General features: G+C 42.7%; 1 protein-coding gene across 2 annotated transcripts; it reads left to right on the forward strand.

Moving 5' to 3' along the window:
• Positions 1-8: 8 nt before the first annotated feature.
• On the forward strand, positions 9-14370 carry LYSMD2 (LysM domain containing 2). Of its 2 annotated transcripts, none has more exons than XM_077764398.1 (3): positions 9-441; positions 12197-12528; positions 13812-14370. In XM_077764398.1, exons 1-3 carry the CDS (start codon positions 169-171, stop codon positions 13852-13854), a joined length of 648 nt encoding a protein of 215 aa, XP_077620524.1. In that variant the 5' UTR covers positions 9-168; the 3' UTR covers positions 13855-14370. The 2 variants fall into 2 exon arrangements, with proteins under 2 accessions (XP_077620524.1, XP_077620526.1); XM_077764400.1 differs by lacking the exon at positions 9-441 and adding an exon at positions 516-613.
• The last annotated feature ends 535 nt before the right edge of the window (positions 14371-14905 follow it).

Genomic DNA, 14905 nt, shown 5'->3' on the forward strand with positions numbered 1-14905 from the left:
GGGGGGGGCGCCCGCCATGCCCCGACCGCAGCTCCCCGCCGCTGCCTCCAGTCCTCCGCCCCCGCGGAACCTCCTGCCGCAGCCCCTGTGAGGACTCAGAAGAGGCGGCGGCGGAAAAGGCGCCGCCCCCTTGGCGAGCTTCGCGACCTGGCGGCCTCCGCAGGACCCATGGCGGATTCCTCGCCCGCGCTGTCCCTGCGGGAAGGCGGCCCCCGAGCTCCCCGGCCCTCGGCTCCCTCGCCGCCGGCACGCTCGCGCTCGGGCTCGGAATCCGAGGAGGCCGAGCTGTCGCTGAGCCTGGCCCGCACCAAGACCCGCTCGTACGGCAGCACTGCCAGCGTGCGGGCGCCGCTGGGCGCCGGCGTCATCGAGCGCCATGTGGAGCACCGGGTCCGCGCCGGCGACACGCTGCAGGGCATCGCGCTCAAGTACGGAGTCACGGTGAGCAGGGCGTGCCGCGGCGGCGGGGGCTGGTGGGCTCGGGGCGGGGCGCGGAGTACGGGGGTCGGGCCACAGCCATGTGTCCCCAGCCGCTCGCCCAGCGAACGGCCGCAGCGGTCGCCAAAGATGGTTCTGTCGCCAGAAGGGCAGGCCGCCGAGGCTCCCTCCCCAGGTAGGTGCATCGAGTTCCCGGTGTCCTGGCCAGACACCGCCCAGATGCCAAAGAGGACCTGGGAGCTACGTTCACCCGAGATTTTCAGGCCAGATCACACCACTCAAAGCTGAACTGAGGTGTTGACTTCTGCAGAGAATTTTGTTTTCTCTGTAAACAAGCGCTGTGATGAGTCAGGGATGGTACGATTGTTTCCACAGGCTGGTTCTGGTTCTATCGATTATGCTTCTTTATTTAGAAGTGAAATTACACCCCTGGGCTCACTGGCAACTGTGAATGTGACACCTGTCGCTAAGCAGCAACCCAGAACTGGGGTCTAGGTGAGCTGGAGAGCTGTGTTTATTATAAATTTATAAGTGTGTATGTCCTGAACGTATTGCATTGCACTTCTGGGAAGAACATGGAAACCTGAGGGAACATATTGTCTCATTAAAATTACTTATAATTAACTCTGAGCTATGTGATGTCCTTTTTGCATCTGAGTTCTGTATCAGTTTTCAGTGTTCTTTCCTGAAACACCTAAGACAGCAATGGCAAGAAAGGCGATCTTCTCTGTACCGTTCTCTTAAAGTGAAACTCTTCCTGGCCCTTCACAGAATGACAGAGTCAGAGTAATTTATTTTGCACATTCGAGTTGGTACTATATGTTTCCCTAGCAGGCCTTATCATTTAAATATTTTGAGACAGGAATCTTGCTGTGCAGCATATACGGATATCATCATGCTATGGATAGTCCTTTGCTGTCCTCCTAGGAGTCTGCAAATGTGAACTACAATTCTCATGTACCTCAATAAGGCCTGGTTTGGGTTAGAGCCAGACAGGACCAGGGTTGGGGAATATCAGCAACTACCTTCTGCTGAATGTCTGCTGTGTGCCAGGCATTATTACATTCATCCTGTTCCATCTTGTTCTTACTCAGTTTGATTTCCCTACAGAGCCTTGGAGGTAGGTATAATTAACCTGTTTACAGATGGGAAGATGGATGAAAGGTAAGGGTATTGTCTAAGCATGCTTATTCATTGAGAGCAGCTTGAATTAGCACAGTGATAAAATGTTTGCTTTTATCTAGATACCACTTCTGATTTCCACCCTTATTTCTTTCCTAGACTTATCACTAGCTCTCTTAGCATCTTAGCATCAGAAGAAGGAAGACCTCTTCTGTTTGGTTTCTAAGCATCGTACCCACTGGGCCAGGGTCACTGCACCAAGAATCCATGATATGTAGAGAAGTGTTATTTCCCTGGTCCCTGCTCAGAACATACTCTCTGCAGCCCAGTGCTCTCCACGGCTGCACTTGAGTTACTTATGGCTCTGAAACATCTGCTCCTTGCAGTTCTTTACTTTTGATCAAATGCTTTCTAATCTATGCTTTTGCTTAATATAGATCCTGTTCCTCATAACCTTATTACCCCTTTTGGGTAAAATATAAACCAGATTCTTCACTACTTTCATAAAGACTTGATTTTCAGATGTTAAGTTCAAGTATAATGAATTGGGAACTGTAATCTATACCCTCAAAGAATCTGTCTCAACTGCAACACTATTAATATTATGGACCCTGTAATTCTTTGTTGTGTGGGTTGTGCTGTGCATTGTAGGATGTTTAACAGCATCTCTGAGCTCTGCCTATTAGATGCCAGTAAGACCCCCAACCTCCATCCAGACATTGCCAAATATTCCCTAGGAAGAAACTCACAATTCATTGAGGACTACTGGTTTATTACATGTATATCATTTACGTTGGGCCCTGAACTATAGTTGATGAAATTTGTAGAGACTCTTCCAATTGGTTATGTAGAACCAGTGAAAGTGATAATTCTTACTTTAACAGTGAAGCGATATTATTGCTTTAATTCATGTATACAGGTATTAATCGGATTTACTGATTGTAAATTGAGATTTTAGGTGGAAACTAAAAAGGCAGAAAAGTTTTTTTCTTTCTGCAACTGAACAGAAAGAAGTTGAATGAGTTAAGTTTCAAATATTGACTGCCTAGGTTATAAACATATTTAAATTATTGTTTAAAGGAATAGGTGATGATATGTTGGAGACTTAGAGACCCAGGGCAGTGCACCTGGAAATTAAGAGTCAGTCCAGGCAAACATTTAACTTTAATATCCCGTGTCTGGTAATAGCCGAGCATGGCTCTGCTGTGTTACTTGTAGGAACAGGAACTCTCAGGGAAGCCTGTCTGCTGATGACAGCTCTCCAGTCTCCCCGCTGGGATCCAGGCAGGACTTCAGTCCCTCAGAGGGAGAGACCGATAAGAGCCAGTAGTATTTGAGGCACCAGCATGTTCCCAGAACAGAGACTCTGACAAGGGGTGAAGATGGAGATCCGGTTGTCGACCCTCAGTTTTCAGGGAAACACAGCAGAAACTGGTTTTCTGAAGTGATGCTCGATGGCTGGCAGCAGGGTATATCCCAAGATGTGGGAATAAACATGTTCCTCAAACTTGCCTGGATAGGGGAATGCCCTGAGGCAAACTGGAAATAAAGAATCCTAACTGACCTTGAGCCTACTGGATCAGAATATGCAGAAAAGGAGCCCAGGAATCTTCATGTTTTACAAGCATGGCCTCTTGGCTTGTTCCCAAAGCACTGTCCTTCCTGGGGTCTCTGCACTTGCTGTTTCATCTATATGGAACACTCTATTCCTGATTGCTGTGTGGAATGTTCGCTTCATGGGTGTATGACCTGGTAGTCACATGAGACCCCATGCTCAGAAGAGCCTTGCATTTGGTGTAATGCTCTACTATTGCCGTCTTGAAATTTTTAATACTCTGTGAACAGGGGCCCCACATTTGCACTTTTCACTGGACCCTGCAAATTACGCAGTTGGTCTTGGCTGTGTAACTTGCTCCCTCACTGCCTTCAGGTTCTTGCTTACATGTCTCCTCCATGAAGCCTTCCTGACTACTTTCTGTCAAAGGACAGCCCTCCTCCACACCCCGTTTCCCCTTCCCTGTCTTGTTTTCCCAACAGTATTTATCGTTCATCTCCTTTTCTTTTCTCTTTTTTCCCAGCTTCTATCTTTTTGGTGATAGATTAGTGAATAAATAGAAACTCATGCCCTCATGGAGATTATATCTTAGTCAGTAGAGACAATAAGTAAACAAATGAAATATGGTATATGTCAGGGATTGATAAGCAAAATGAAGGAAAATTAAGCAGGGAAAGGAGATAAGGAAGGCTAGTGGAGGTGGCTATAATTTAAAATGGTATAGCCACAAAGAACTCACTGAGAAGGAGGTAAGTTATGTGTTTGTGTGTGTGGTGGGGGGGAGGGTTGCAGATATCTGTGAAGAACATTCTAGGCAGTAGGAGCAGCCGGTGGTGCAAAGGCCCTGAGGTGGAAGTATAATTGGCAAGTTCCAGGAGTAGCGTACCTGGTGCTTAGAATACAGTGGCATGTATTTGGACCTTGAAGGCCATTGTAGGACTTTGGCTCTTTTTCTGAGTGAGTTGGGCAGCATTGGAGGAGTTCAAGTAGAAGAGTGACATGATCTGACTTATGCCCTAGGAGGATCACTCTGGATGCTGCTTTGAGAACAGGCTGTTGTGGGCGAGTGCCAAGGCACGGAAACCAGACAGGTTGATAGCTTGGTAATAAATGCAGGTGAGAGGATGGCAGCTTGGACCAGAGCAGCAGAGAAGCAGGTGGTAGGAAGTAGCTGGATTCTAGATGATTTGTTGATATGCTATATGCTTTCTGCTTATTTGTTTTCTGTTTCATTTGGGTTTCCCTGCCCTACAGATGGGCCCATTCTTCTCCTTAGGAATGAAGAATGTGAATGTTCAAGAATCTGGCCACGTCGGAAGCCCGATGGACCCCAGTTCTTCTGCCAGGGCCTTAGAAAATATCTTAAGGACCCTTCCCACCATCCTTTTTCAAGTCAACATTATTAATAATGGCATTTATTATTTTTTAGCTGTTTTTTTGAATGCTTATTTATTTGAGAGGGAGAGAGAGAGAGAGGAGGCAGAGAATCCCAAACAGACTTCACGCCATCAGCACAGAGCTGATGCAGGGCTTGATCCCACAAATGGTGAGACCATGACCTGAGCCAATACGAGAGTCACCTTACTGACTGAGCCACACAGGTGCCCCCCACTTTTTTTTTTTTACCTGTTTTTATTGAGCCTGGTTTGTTTGAGTCCTTTTGCCTCATGCTCGGGCTACAAAATGATACATGCTGTCCTCTTTTTATTCATGGTGACTTTATCCACTACTGCTTTCCACTAGCCTGTAGCTACTTGAGAAGCCAGGTTGCTTGTCCGACTCATCTCTGGACATTCTGTGTCTAGCCTGAGGCCGGCGCATGGCAGGCTCTCCACATAAGATGGACCTGACCCACAGGCCTGACTGGTGTGAAATCAGGAGGCCCTGGGGTTGAGCAGACCCTGAAAGGTGGAGGCCAGGGGAGGGTTTGAGTGACTTGTTTTGCAGTGTGGTTTGAGGCTCACTGTCCAGCCTACAGAGAGGTTGCTGCTAGGGGGATGGTGCTGGTTTTCTCCCCTTCCACCTGCAGGGTGTCTTTAGTTCGAATTAAACATAAGGTTATATTTGAGCATCTCTACCAAAGACGCCTTTGAGGAAGTGGTCTGGAGACTGAAACTATTTGGGCTGAGTTGAGAAACGGTTAAAGGCAGTTCAGATCTCAGACATGAATTTGCTTGGGCTGGAATTTCCCTGGCTGTACTTATCTCTACTGAGACATTAAGGCCCTTTCCCTAACCCCGTATTCTAGATTTAGCTATGGCATTTGTGGCCGTGCTGGCTCCTCTCAGTTGGACGGAAGCTTCTGGAGGAAACTCACTGACGCTAGCCAGCCACTGTGAGCTTGAAACCCTGGAAAAACATCCAGAAAACAGTATAAAGACTAAAAGTGGGCAGGTAACAGGGAGGGGAACTATTATTTGCATGAACTTTTTCTTTGTCTCTTTGCTTACCCTTGGCAACTCACCTGTCCTCTCTCCTCCAGTGCCCTCGATCACTTCCTGTCTGGTTTTATTCTCACGGTCCTCTCGCTTTCTTCCAGTGAGCTGCTAATGTACAGTGGCTTCTTAGCACTTCCCCTACCAGAAGTCACCTTGCTGAGAAAAGGTGAAATATGATTGTCATTTTAGGGGCAACAAGTGTTATGAGTTAGAAATATAAGTATAGGTAAATCTTTTGTGTTTATAACTTTAGCCCCTGTTGCTGGTGGAGATGGTTGATCCTTGCTGATCACAGGGAGGAGAACCATCAATAAATAGTGCTGCCGGTAGTGAAAAGTATGGTAAAATAGTCTTTAGTAACTAAGCTTGGGGTTTAATAGAGTCTCATGTATTCTTTGTTAAAAATCAGCTTTATTGAAGTATAATTTACATACCACAAAATTCACCCATTTTAAGTGTGTAATTCAAGGACCATCAGTCAATTTACAAAATTGTGCAACCATCACCACAATCCAATTTTAGAACCGTGCCATCACCCTAAAAAGATCCCTGCCCCTTCCTGTTGCCTTCTCTAGCCCTAGGCAACCACGAATATATTTTTCTAATCTATAGATTTGCCTTTTCTGGGCATTTCATATAAATGGAGCCTCCTGTGTCCTTCTGAAATAGCATGGAAAGGAAGGAAATCCTTTTCCCTATTATTAGCATATGGCAGTGGAGGAGTCTGATTGCCCCCAGCACCTAGAACCTAAGACAGTGAGACAGTGGGCTGATCAGTCAATGTAGCACTTACTAGAAAATGATCTGGAGAGAGTCCTTTAATATTTAAGTCTTTTCTCTTCTGTAAAATAATAATAATCAAATTAAAGTTGTGTGTATGTATGCATATATTCTGTAAACCACACAGAGCCATGGAAATGTTAGTTATTAATGTATCCTGAAATGTTTTTGGAAGGGTTTGCCTTTTTTAAGTAGTGGAGAGAAAGAAACAGAAACAAACCGTGAAATCATGACCTGAGCCAAAGTCAGGAGCTTAACTGACTGAGCCACCCAGATGCCCCTACAGGGCAATTGTTTTTATTTTATTTATTATTATTATTATTATTGTTATTATTACATTTTAAATGTTTATTTTTTTAGAGAGACAGAGTATGAGAGGGAAAGGGGCAGAAGGAGAGGGAGACACAGAATCTGGAGCAGGCTCCAGGCTCTGAACTAGCTGTCAGCACAGAGCCCGAGGTATGGAGCTCATACTCAGGAACTGTGAGATCAAGCCCTGAGCGGAAGTCAGACACTTAGCTGACTGAGCCACCCAGATGCACCAGGGCAATCATTTTAAAGAAGTTGTTTTTAAGTTATCAGTGGCACTTGTTCTACCTAATGTCACCATGGTTGTGATCTTGTGGCCACCTTGTTAGCTCATACTTAATTCTTCTGTAATCTTTTTCTTAGTGACCGGTCAGTTTCATTGAGTCATGCTATTCCATCCTGAGTGGGAGACATTTTTGAAATGACAGTATTTCATAAAAACTGAGTGTTAGGAAATGTTGAACAGAGCCCAGTTGGGAAAGCGCTAGTTTTCCAGCTCTTCTTTGGGTTGGATCATGACTTTACTTAGCTTTATGTGAGGTGACATTACCAGAACATTAGACCCACCTATGTTCAGATAAAAGTATAAAACATCATTTCACTGTTTGGGATTATCCCCAGTCTCTTGTCTGTGCTGTTGCTGTTTCTGCCATGAGTAGGCTTCCTGTTTCCACTAATGCCTCTTTCTTGCCAGTGCATTTTCCGCAAAGCTGCTGGAGTGGCCTTTAACTGTAATCGGATCGTGTCACTCCTTCTCTTCACCCTCCAGTGGCTTCTCATCACATTAAAAGTAAAATCCAGGGGTGCCTGGGTGGCTCAGTTAGTTGAGCACCTGACTTCGGCTCTGGTTATGATCTCACGGTTGACGAGTTCAAGCCCCGTGTCAGGCTGTGTGCTGACAGCTCAGAGCCTGGAGCCTGCTTCAGATTTTGTCTCTTTCTCTCTGCCCCTCCCCCACTCATGCTGTCTCTCTCTGTCTCAAAAATAAATAAACATTAAAAAATTTTTTTAAGTAAAATCCAAATGTTATCCCTTGACGTGTAAGGCCCTGTGTAGCATGGAGTTTTGGTCATTGCTCCCTGTATGTCAGCCACACTGTTTTTTACCTGTGCTGGGGCACTGCAGCTGCTTTTTCTCCCTGGAATGCATTCTCCTCCCCCAGCTTTTTGCATGGCTGGTTTATTCCTTAACTTTACTACAGGTACAGAGTTTGCAGCCTGTGCAGTTGGTTCAAGCCACTACTTGTAGAGGAGAACAAGTTAAGATCAAGTTTATTACCTTTGGGAAAAAAACATAAAGCTCACACACCCCAGGGCACTGACAACATAAAATGTTAATTATCTGAGCTTGTTTGTATGAAATTTTTTAATAGATTTTTAGTTTGTAGGAGACATATTTTTTATTGTGAGAAATTCCTACCTCCTTCCTTCTCATTGGCTAAATACATGTTAGGATCTGCCCTTACCTGTTACTTTCTAGTTTTAACCAAATTTAATAAATAATATGATAGCAGCTATTATTATTATTATTATTTTTGAAGGCTTTCTGGGGGCTATGTATTGTTCTAAGTACTTTATGTGAGTTGATTTGTGTAATCCTCATAATGATTTTATTGTGTGACAGGTACTATTATTTTCCTTACTTTTCAGAAAAGAAAACAGAATCATGAATGATTAGAAAGCCAGGAATTGAACCCAGAAAGTATGAACCCTAGAACCCATGTTTCCAGCTACTACCTTGTATTAAACTCATTGACCTGTTTCCACCTTCATTCAGACTCAAATCTGCCAGTTCTTAGATTGTTCCCCACCTTGATGCTAACTGTGTCTGGATATCTCTGATGTCCTTGATGCTGGCATCCTATGTATCATCTTACAGTCTAGACCATAGAGTGAATGTTTACCTGCAATGCTTGCTGATGGTACTGAGATGGAGATAGCACTGTCTCAGAGTTCAGGAAGCTCATAGACTAGTTCAAGAGGCAGTTCTATGGGTGAATCAGTGGGATGATGCATAAGAGCATAGGCAGCCCTGCCCTTTACTCCCTGCGCTTCCTTGACTGTACCCAGCTGTTGATTCAGTCACCTTGTCTTTGCTCCCTGTCATTGGCCCTTTGCCTGGCTGTGATGGCCTGCCTTTCTTTGAATGATAGATGTATGGGTCAGGGTTCTGGCAGGAAACAGTGGGCTCAGGGGGCGTGGCCAAAGAGAACTTAGTGAAGGGACATTTACAGAAGTGGGAGCAGGGTTGAGGGAACCAGCAAGAGACAATGAAGCAACCTAGGACTAGCAACAGTGGGAAGACGTTACCCTAGGGCTTGAAGGGCCAGGGGAAGAAGTGGTGTATACCCCACACGGGGAAACCTGGAGCCTGGGATGAGGGAGGGGTTACCTGCAGGAACTCTGCCATAGAGTATTGCCGCCACTGGAGTCATTCATGGTGCTATCTTTCTGCTGGTGCTTCGTTTGGAACTCCCGCTGGAATGCCGAGGACATGGCTTAGGTAATGCAGTTCTTAAGAGGTCAGCCTCCTGGGGTTCGGAACAGGCTTAAGAAGAGTTGTGGATGGATTGGATGGTGACAGTGTATTTAAAGGGAGAGTAACTAACACAACAGATGACTTACTGTCTCTGGTTACTTCCTGGGATTCATCTTTTATGTCTGTTCCTCTAACCTGTTTTAATTAATTCATCCATCCATCTGTCTATCTATCTATCTATCTATCTATCTATCTATCCTTCCATCCTAAGCATTTAGTATGTACAAGATCTTTGTTAGCCTCAGGGAAGCTACAGAAATAAAAGTGTTTGTCCTGAAGGAATTCGCAGTTGATGCTTGATGCTCTCAGATCTGCCTCAGCAGTGAGATCTGGTGCTCCCCATCAATTTCTGTTATCCATCATTATCCTCAGAAAATGGTAGGCCTCTGCCAATAAGCATTTCAAAGGGCACTGTATCAGTGTAGGCTCTTTCATTTACAAGTAACAGAAAACCTAACTGAAACTGGCTTGGGCAAAAAAACAACAAAGAAACAAACAATAGCATTTATTGGCTCATAGAACTCAAAGGCCCTAGGGTTCAGGCTTCAGGCTTTGATTCAGAGGTCTGATTGCTTTCTTCCAAGGCAGCCTTGTTGTCAGGTTCCACGAAGTGAACAGATTGCTGTTCTTTCCAGTGGAGAAAATAGAGGATCTTTCCTCTCCCAGACCCAGCAAAAGTCTCCTTGCAGCTCTGAATCATTCCAAGATGGGACTGTGACCTAACATGAAAGCCAGGACACTGTGACACTGCAAAGGACAAGAATGAGTCATATGCTCACCCTGGAGTGGGGGAGCAGGTTTTTTGTTCAGTGCCATTGCGAGCCCACATACTAGGATGGAGGAGGTGGAGGCTAGCTGGTAAAACAAAAACAAAAAAACAAGAGGGTATTAAAGGCAGAGTCCATATACCTGAACCTGTTCTGGATAAGGTATTCAAGTTATTTAAATCACTCACATTGAAGCCTAAACTAGACCAGAGATAGTTAGGATTTTCAGATTTTTATTTTGTCTCCTAAATGCACCTGCCTATTCATGCCTCTCTTTCTCACCCTTGCCTTCTCTCATTTAACAAGAAACTAGAACACCAAAGACCACCCCACCCTACACAAACGATACTTTAAGATAGTGCCTTTAAAAGAAAGAAAAAGCTTTCTCACTGTACTATTTGTGTAGATTCAGCTTATATTAAGAATTGAGGAGATAGAGGGTTGAATTACTAGTCGACTATTGTTTTTCAGGCTCTTTGATGTAGAAATCTAATTTTTTTGCTTACAATCAATTTGGCATTAAAGGATCCTATAATTTGGTCCCATTAGTCATGCAGTTTTATCCTGACTTTAGAGTCAGACAGAAATTCCAGCTCATACATTTAAAGAACCCTAGGTACTTGGTCAAATCAGTCATCTTAATTTCTTCATCGGAAAAGAGAGTAGTATCATCTGCTGCTAACTATTTTCTTTCTCTCATATATATCCTATCTATCTGTCTGTCTACTTACCTACCTACCTGTCTCCTCTCTACAAGCATGTATATAATCTCTCATTGAATCTTTCCAACGACCCTGTGAAGGGTAGGGGATGCTTATTTGCACACGAGAAAACAGGCTGAATGAAAGAAGCATTAAGCTCGTGTTGGGACCGTTGGTGTTGGAGGAGGTGGGATTTGAAACCAGGTCAGTCAGATTCCCAAGCCTGCGTGCTTAGCTCTCTTACCAAACTATCTTGGTTCTGTGCCTCCCAAGAAAGAGCTGTGGTGAAAATCGTATGGTGCGGGGGTGTGGGAGGAGCCTGGCATGGTGCAGGTTCCCAGGCTTGCTGGGCGGAGAGGGCCACGGATGCTGCAGTGTGGTGAATGCCAAGTGTACGCATTTCTCCCGCATGCTGCGAGCTCACAGGTGTGGTACTGCTTGCCGTTCACAGCATTTTGCACTGAAGCACCCCGTTTACCTCTCTGGACCCTCCTTGTCTTCATTTGCGGAAAGAAGATGAAGTATCTCGATTACTACCCGACCCATGTAAATTCCATTCCCCCTTTCGCCCTCTCCTCCCCTCCCCATGTCTGTGGTCTGCACGAGGCTTCCACAGGTGTGAGAGTTTATGGTTATAGAAACTGTATTAAATTCTAGCTTCTTCTTCTGCCAGTTTATGATGGTTCCATTGTACATAATTTCTAAGAGTTTTGTTTCTTATATTTGTAAAGTGAATCTTTAAATACCTCCTCCAGAGTAGAAAATATGAGGTACTGTATGTAAAGTGCTGCCCACCTCCTTTCCTTACCTACACCGCTTCTACCCATTCTTCAAGGCCCGTCTAAAGTCAGAAGAATCAAAATCGGAACTCCACCTTCTCCATGAGGCCTTTCTAAATGACTGCAGCTCCAGTCTGCACCATTCTTGCAAATTCTTGTTGTATTTATTTCTATACCAGCTCCTGTATCCATTATATTTACCAAACACAATTCTGGAGACACAGGAAGCACTCCATAAGTAAAATAACAGTACTAGTTTTTTAAAAAATCAAATAGTAGAAATGTTTCACCAAGACTCGAATTTATAAAATAAGTGCTTAAAATTCCACATTTTTTAAGTTCAGGGATTTAAGGCTCTTTGGTAAAAGCTGCCTTACAGGGGAAATATAATAGTGGGGGAAATTTGGGCTTTTCTTTTTTAAAGTTGAGAAACAATTTCCTGACATCTCTTGAAATAACTAGGGGTACCTGGGGTAGTTACTAAACCCACAATAAGAATCTCAAATCCAGGGGCACCTGGGTGGCTCAGTTGATTGCACATCTGACTTCGGCTCAGGTCATGATCTCACTGTTTGCTTCAGATCCTCTGTCTCTCTGTCTCTCTGTCTCTCTCTCTCTCTCAAAAATAAATAAAACATTAAAGAAAAAGAATCTCAAATCCAGAGAAAGCATTGCACAGTGATCCCAGATATTTTTAGTTGCTTATATAATAAACCCTACTAATGGATTTATTTACATAAAACTCTGTGTTTCCTTTTTCATATTTTAGATGGAGCAGATTAAAAGGGCAAATAAACTGTTTACAAATGATTGTATATTTCTGAAGAAAACTTTGAACATCCCCGTTATATCAGAGAAACCTTTGTCGTTTAATGGACTTAACTCAATAGATTCTCCAGAAAATGAAACTGTCGATAGCAGTTTTTCTCATGAGGAAGAGCCGGTAGCAGCTGCAGAAGACCTCTCTCCTCCCAGTCCTCAAGAATCCGACGTTCAGCCTGTACAGCCTGAAGAAGTGTCAGCTAGAGATTTCCTGCAGAGACTAGACTTGCAGATTAAGTTGTCAACACAGGCAGCCAAGAAACTAAAAGAAGAGAGCAGGTAAAAATACGCTGGTAAAATGTCAGAGGCTGAATAAATGACTCTTAGGATGTCCTTGCTTTGCTAAGTTTCGTTTTGTTTTCTCTCTGCTTCTGTTTCCCTTTTTCTCTGAAACTTGTATTTTAATTCTAGAAAGTCACTATTAATATATGAGGTCTAAAAAGAGCTATTGCATTCTGCATAGGACTTCATCTATTGCAATGTTCTTGTTTTGGGCTCTGTTACTTGTTATCTGGGGGAGCCGGGATTGCTCAGTTGATTAAGTGTCTGACTCTTGATTTTGGCTCAGGTCAGGATCCCAGGGTTGTGAGACTGAGCCTCACATCAGGCTCTACCCTGAGTGTGGAGCTTGCTTAAGAATCTCCTCTCTCTCTTTCTCTCTCTCTTCCTCTCTTTCTCTCTTCCTCCCCCCTCCCCTGCTTGCACTCCTCTCTAAAAAAAGTAAATAAAATAAACACATTTTTAAAAAAAAATTGTTGCTTTGCTTTAGTAGCGTAACCATCCAGCTAGCAATTCTGGATAGCAGCCAAGCAGAAACATCTAGTTTACCCCTTCAAAGGAGCAATGCCCTAGGGAATACTTGCGAACTACTGATCCTAATAAAATTTGTCAAAGACATTGTCCATTATTTGTTACGAGGTGTTTTTCATGTGAGCTTTTTTCTTTGTTTTTTGTTAGGGCAAATCTTTCTCTCTCCTATAGAATTGTTTTTCTCCTTCCTTTATGATTCCAAAAATGGCACAAGCTATTGTGTTTGCTTTTTTTTTTTGCCCTGGCTACCAGGAAGCTTGCAATTAAAACTGATTTTCAGTTCAACTACTACAGTATTTCATATGGCTAATATATTTGTGTATCCTTCTCCTTTCCTTGGTTCTCATTTTTCATTTCTATCTAATTCATCTTATTATACATATGCCCTTTGTTGTAGGCACATCAAGCCCTTTGGAGAAAAAGGTGGACTATAAAAACTATAAACAAACATGAATATAATCATCTTATAGTTTAATACATTTTGTTTAAATGTAATAGAGAATATAAATATAAAGCAAGTACTGTTCTTTATACCAGTAGCTGAAATACCAGTAAAATGCAGATAATAAGGCACACCCTAATGAGTATTTGCATTTCATTCAACTTCCAAGACATGCAAAACATTATATATTGATATATTCCTGCACTTCTTTGGCAAGTGGATTTTAAGTTATATAATGAGTACAGTCTACGTATTAGTTTTCTGAATATCATGTTTAAACACTGATTCGTGCTGAATTTCTTTTTTTCAGAGATGAAGAGAGCCCCTATGCAACTTCCCTCTATCACAGTTAGATGATCAGAGATGATAATCTAACCTGGATTAAGAGATGGTTGTATCATGAAGAAACCAACAGCTGAAGATTCAAAAGTATACATCCTTAAATCACAACTAAGTAGTCCCACCTACTGCAATTGCACTGAAATGATTATTTCCCTCTGGCTTTCTATAATTTTAAGTCTTTATTATGGCATGAGAGCAAATCGTATTCTAAAGATCATCACTTTTGTAGGTGATGGTAGTTTTTAGACTAGTTTTCGTAAATACTAGTTAACAAAGCATCAAGGACTATATATATATATTCAAGCTGAAAGCAGTGTTTATCCTCTGAAAAATCCTAATTATGTGAAATACATGGTTGCTGTTTAAGTGATGCTGATTTTGCTATGTGTTTATAACTTAAGTGCTATATATATATATTTCGATATGTATTACATATTCTGTATTAATATAGAGAACGAAATTTTGTTTGCTATTTTGTAAAAATAAACTATAAAAGCCTGAATGAGAAAATAAACTATGTTTTCATATTTGAGTCTGCAATTTTTTTCGACAAATGGAAAAATAAAATTGATTCACAAATTCTTTTTGAAATGGTGATAGCTTCTCCATTTTAGTTCCTTTTATTATTATTATTGGAATTTTGAAAAAGTTTCAGTAATCTAAAAGCAAATCAATTATGGGTATAGTAGCCTTTGCATTTTCATAATATTTGACCTGATTTGTTTGAGATAAAATATAAACATAGAATATGATCAGAAGGAGAAATAAAGAATACCATGCTCCAGGGTGCCTAGGTGGCTCAGTCGGTTAAGCAAGCATCTGACCTCAGCTCAGGTCATGATCTCATAGTTCGTGATTTTAGGCTCCCATTGGGCTCTGTGCTCACAGCTCAGAGCCTGGAGCCTCCTTCGGATTCTGTGTCTCCCTCTCTCTCTGCCCCTAACCCACTCACATTCTGTCTCTGTCACTCTCAAAAATAAACAAACATAAAAAAAAAAAATACCATGCTCTGAGACACTGGTGACTTCTAGGCTAGATTTCATTAAGTTACTTTATAGAGTG

The sequence above is a fragment of the Crocuta crocuta genome, unplaced genomic scaffold, assembly GCF_008692635.1.
Source record: "Crocuta crocuta isolate KB4526 unplaced genomic scaffold, BGI_CrCroc_1.0 scaffold102, whole genome shotgun sequence".
NCBI lineage: Eukaryota > Metazoa > Chordata > Mammalia > Carnivora > Hyaenidae > Crocuta > Crocuta crocuta.

What these genes read in the sequence shown, in the direction of transcription:
- LYSMD2 (XM_077764398.1), top strand. Translation starts at nt 169, where the DNA reads ATGGCGGATTCCTCGCCCGCGCTGTCCCTGCGGGAAGGCGGCCCCCGA. An exon ending in CGCTCAAGTACGGAGTCACG is followed by an intron (nt 442 to 12,196) that starts GTGAGCAGGGCG and finishes TTCATATTTTAG; the next exon opens with ATGGAGCAGATTAAAAGGGC. An exon ending in AAACTAAAAGAAGAGAGCAG is followed by an intron (nt 12,529 to 13,811) that starts GTAAAAATACGC and finishes TCTTTTTTTCAG; the next exon opens with AGATGAAGAGAGCCCCTATG.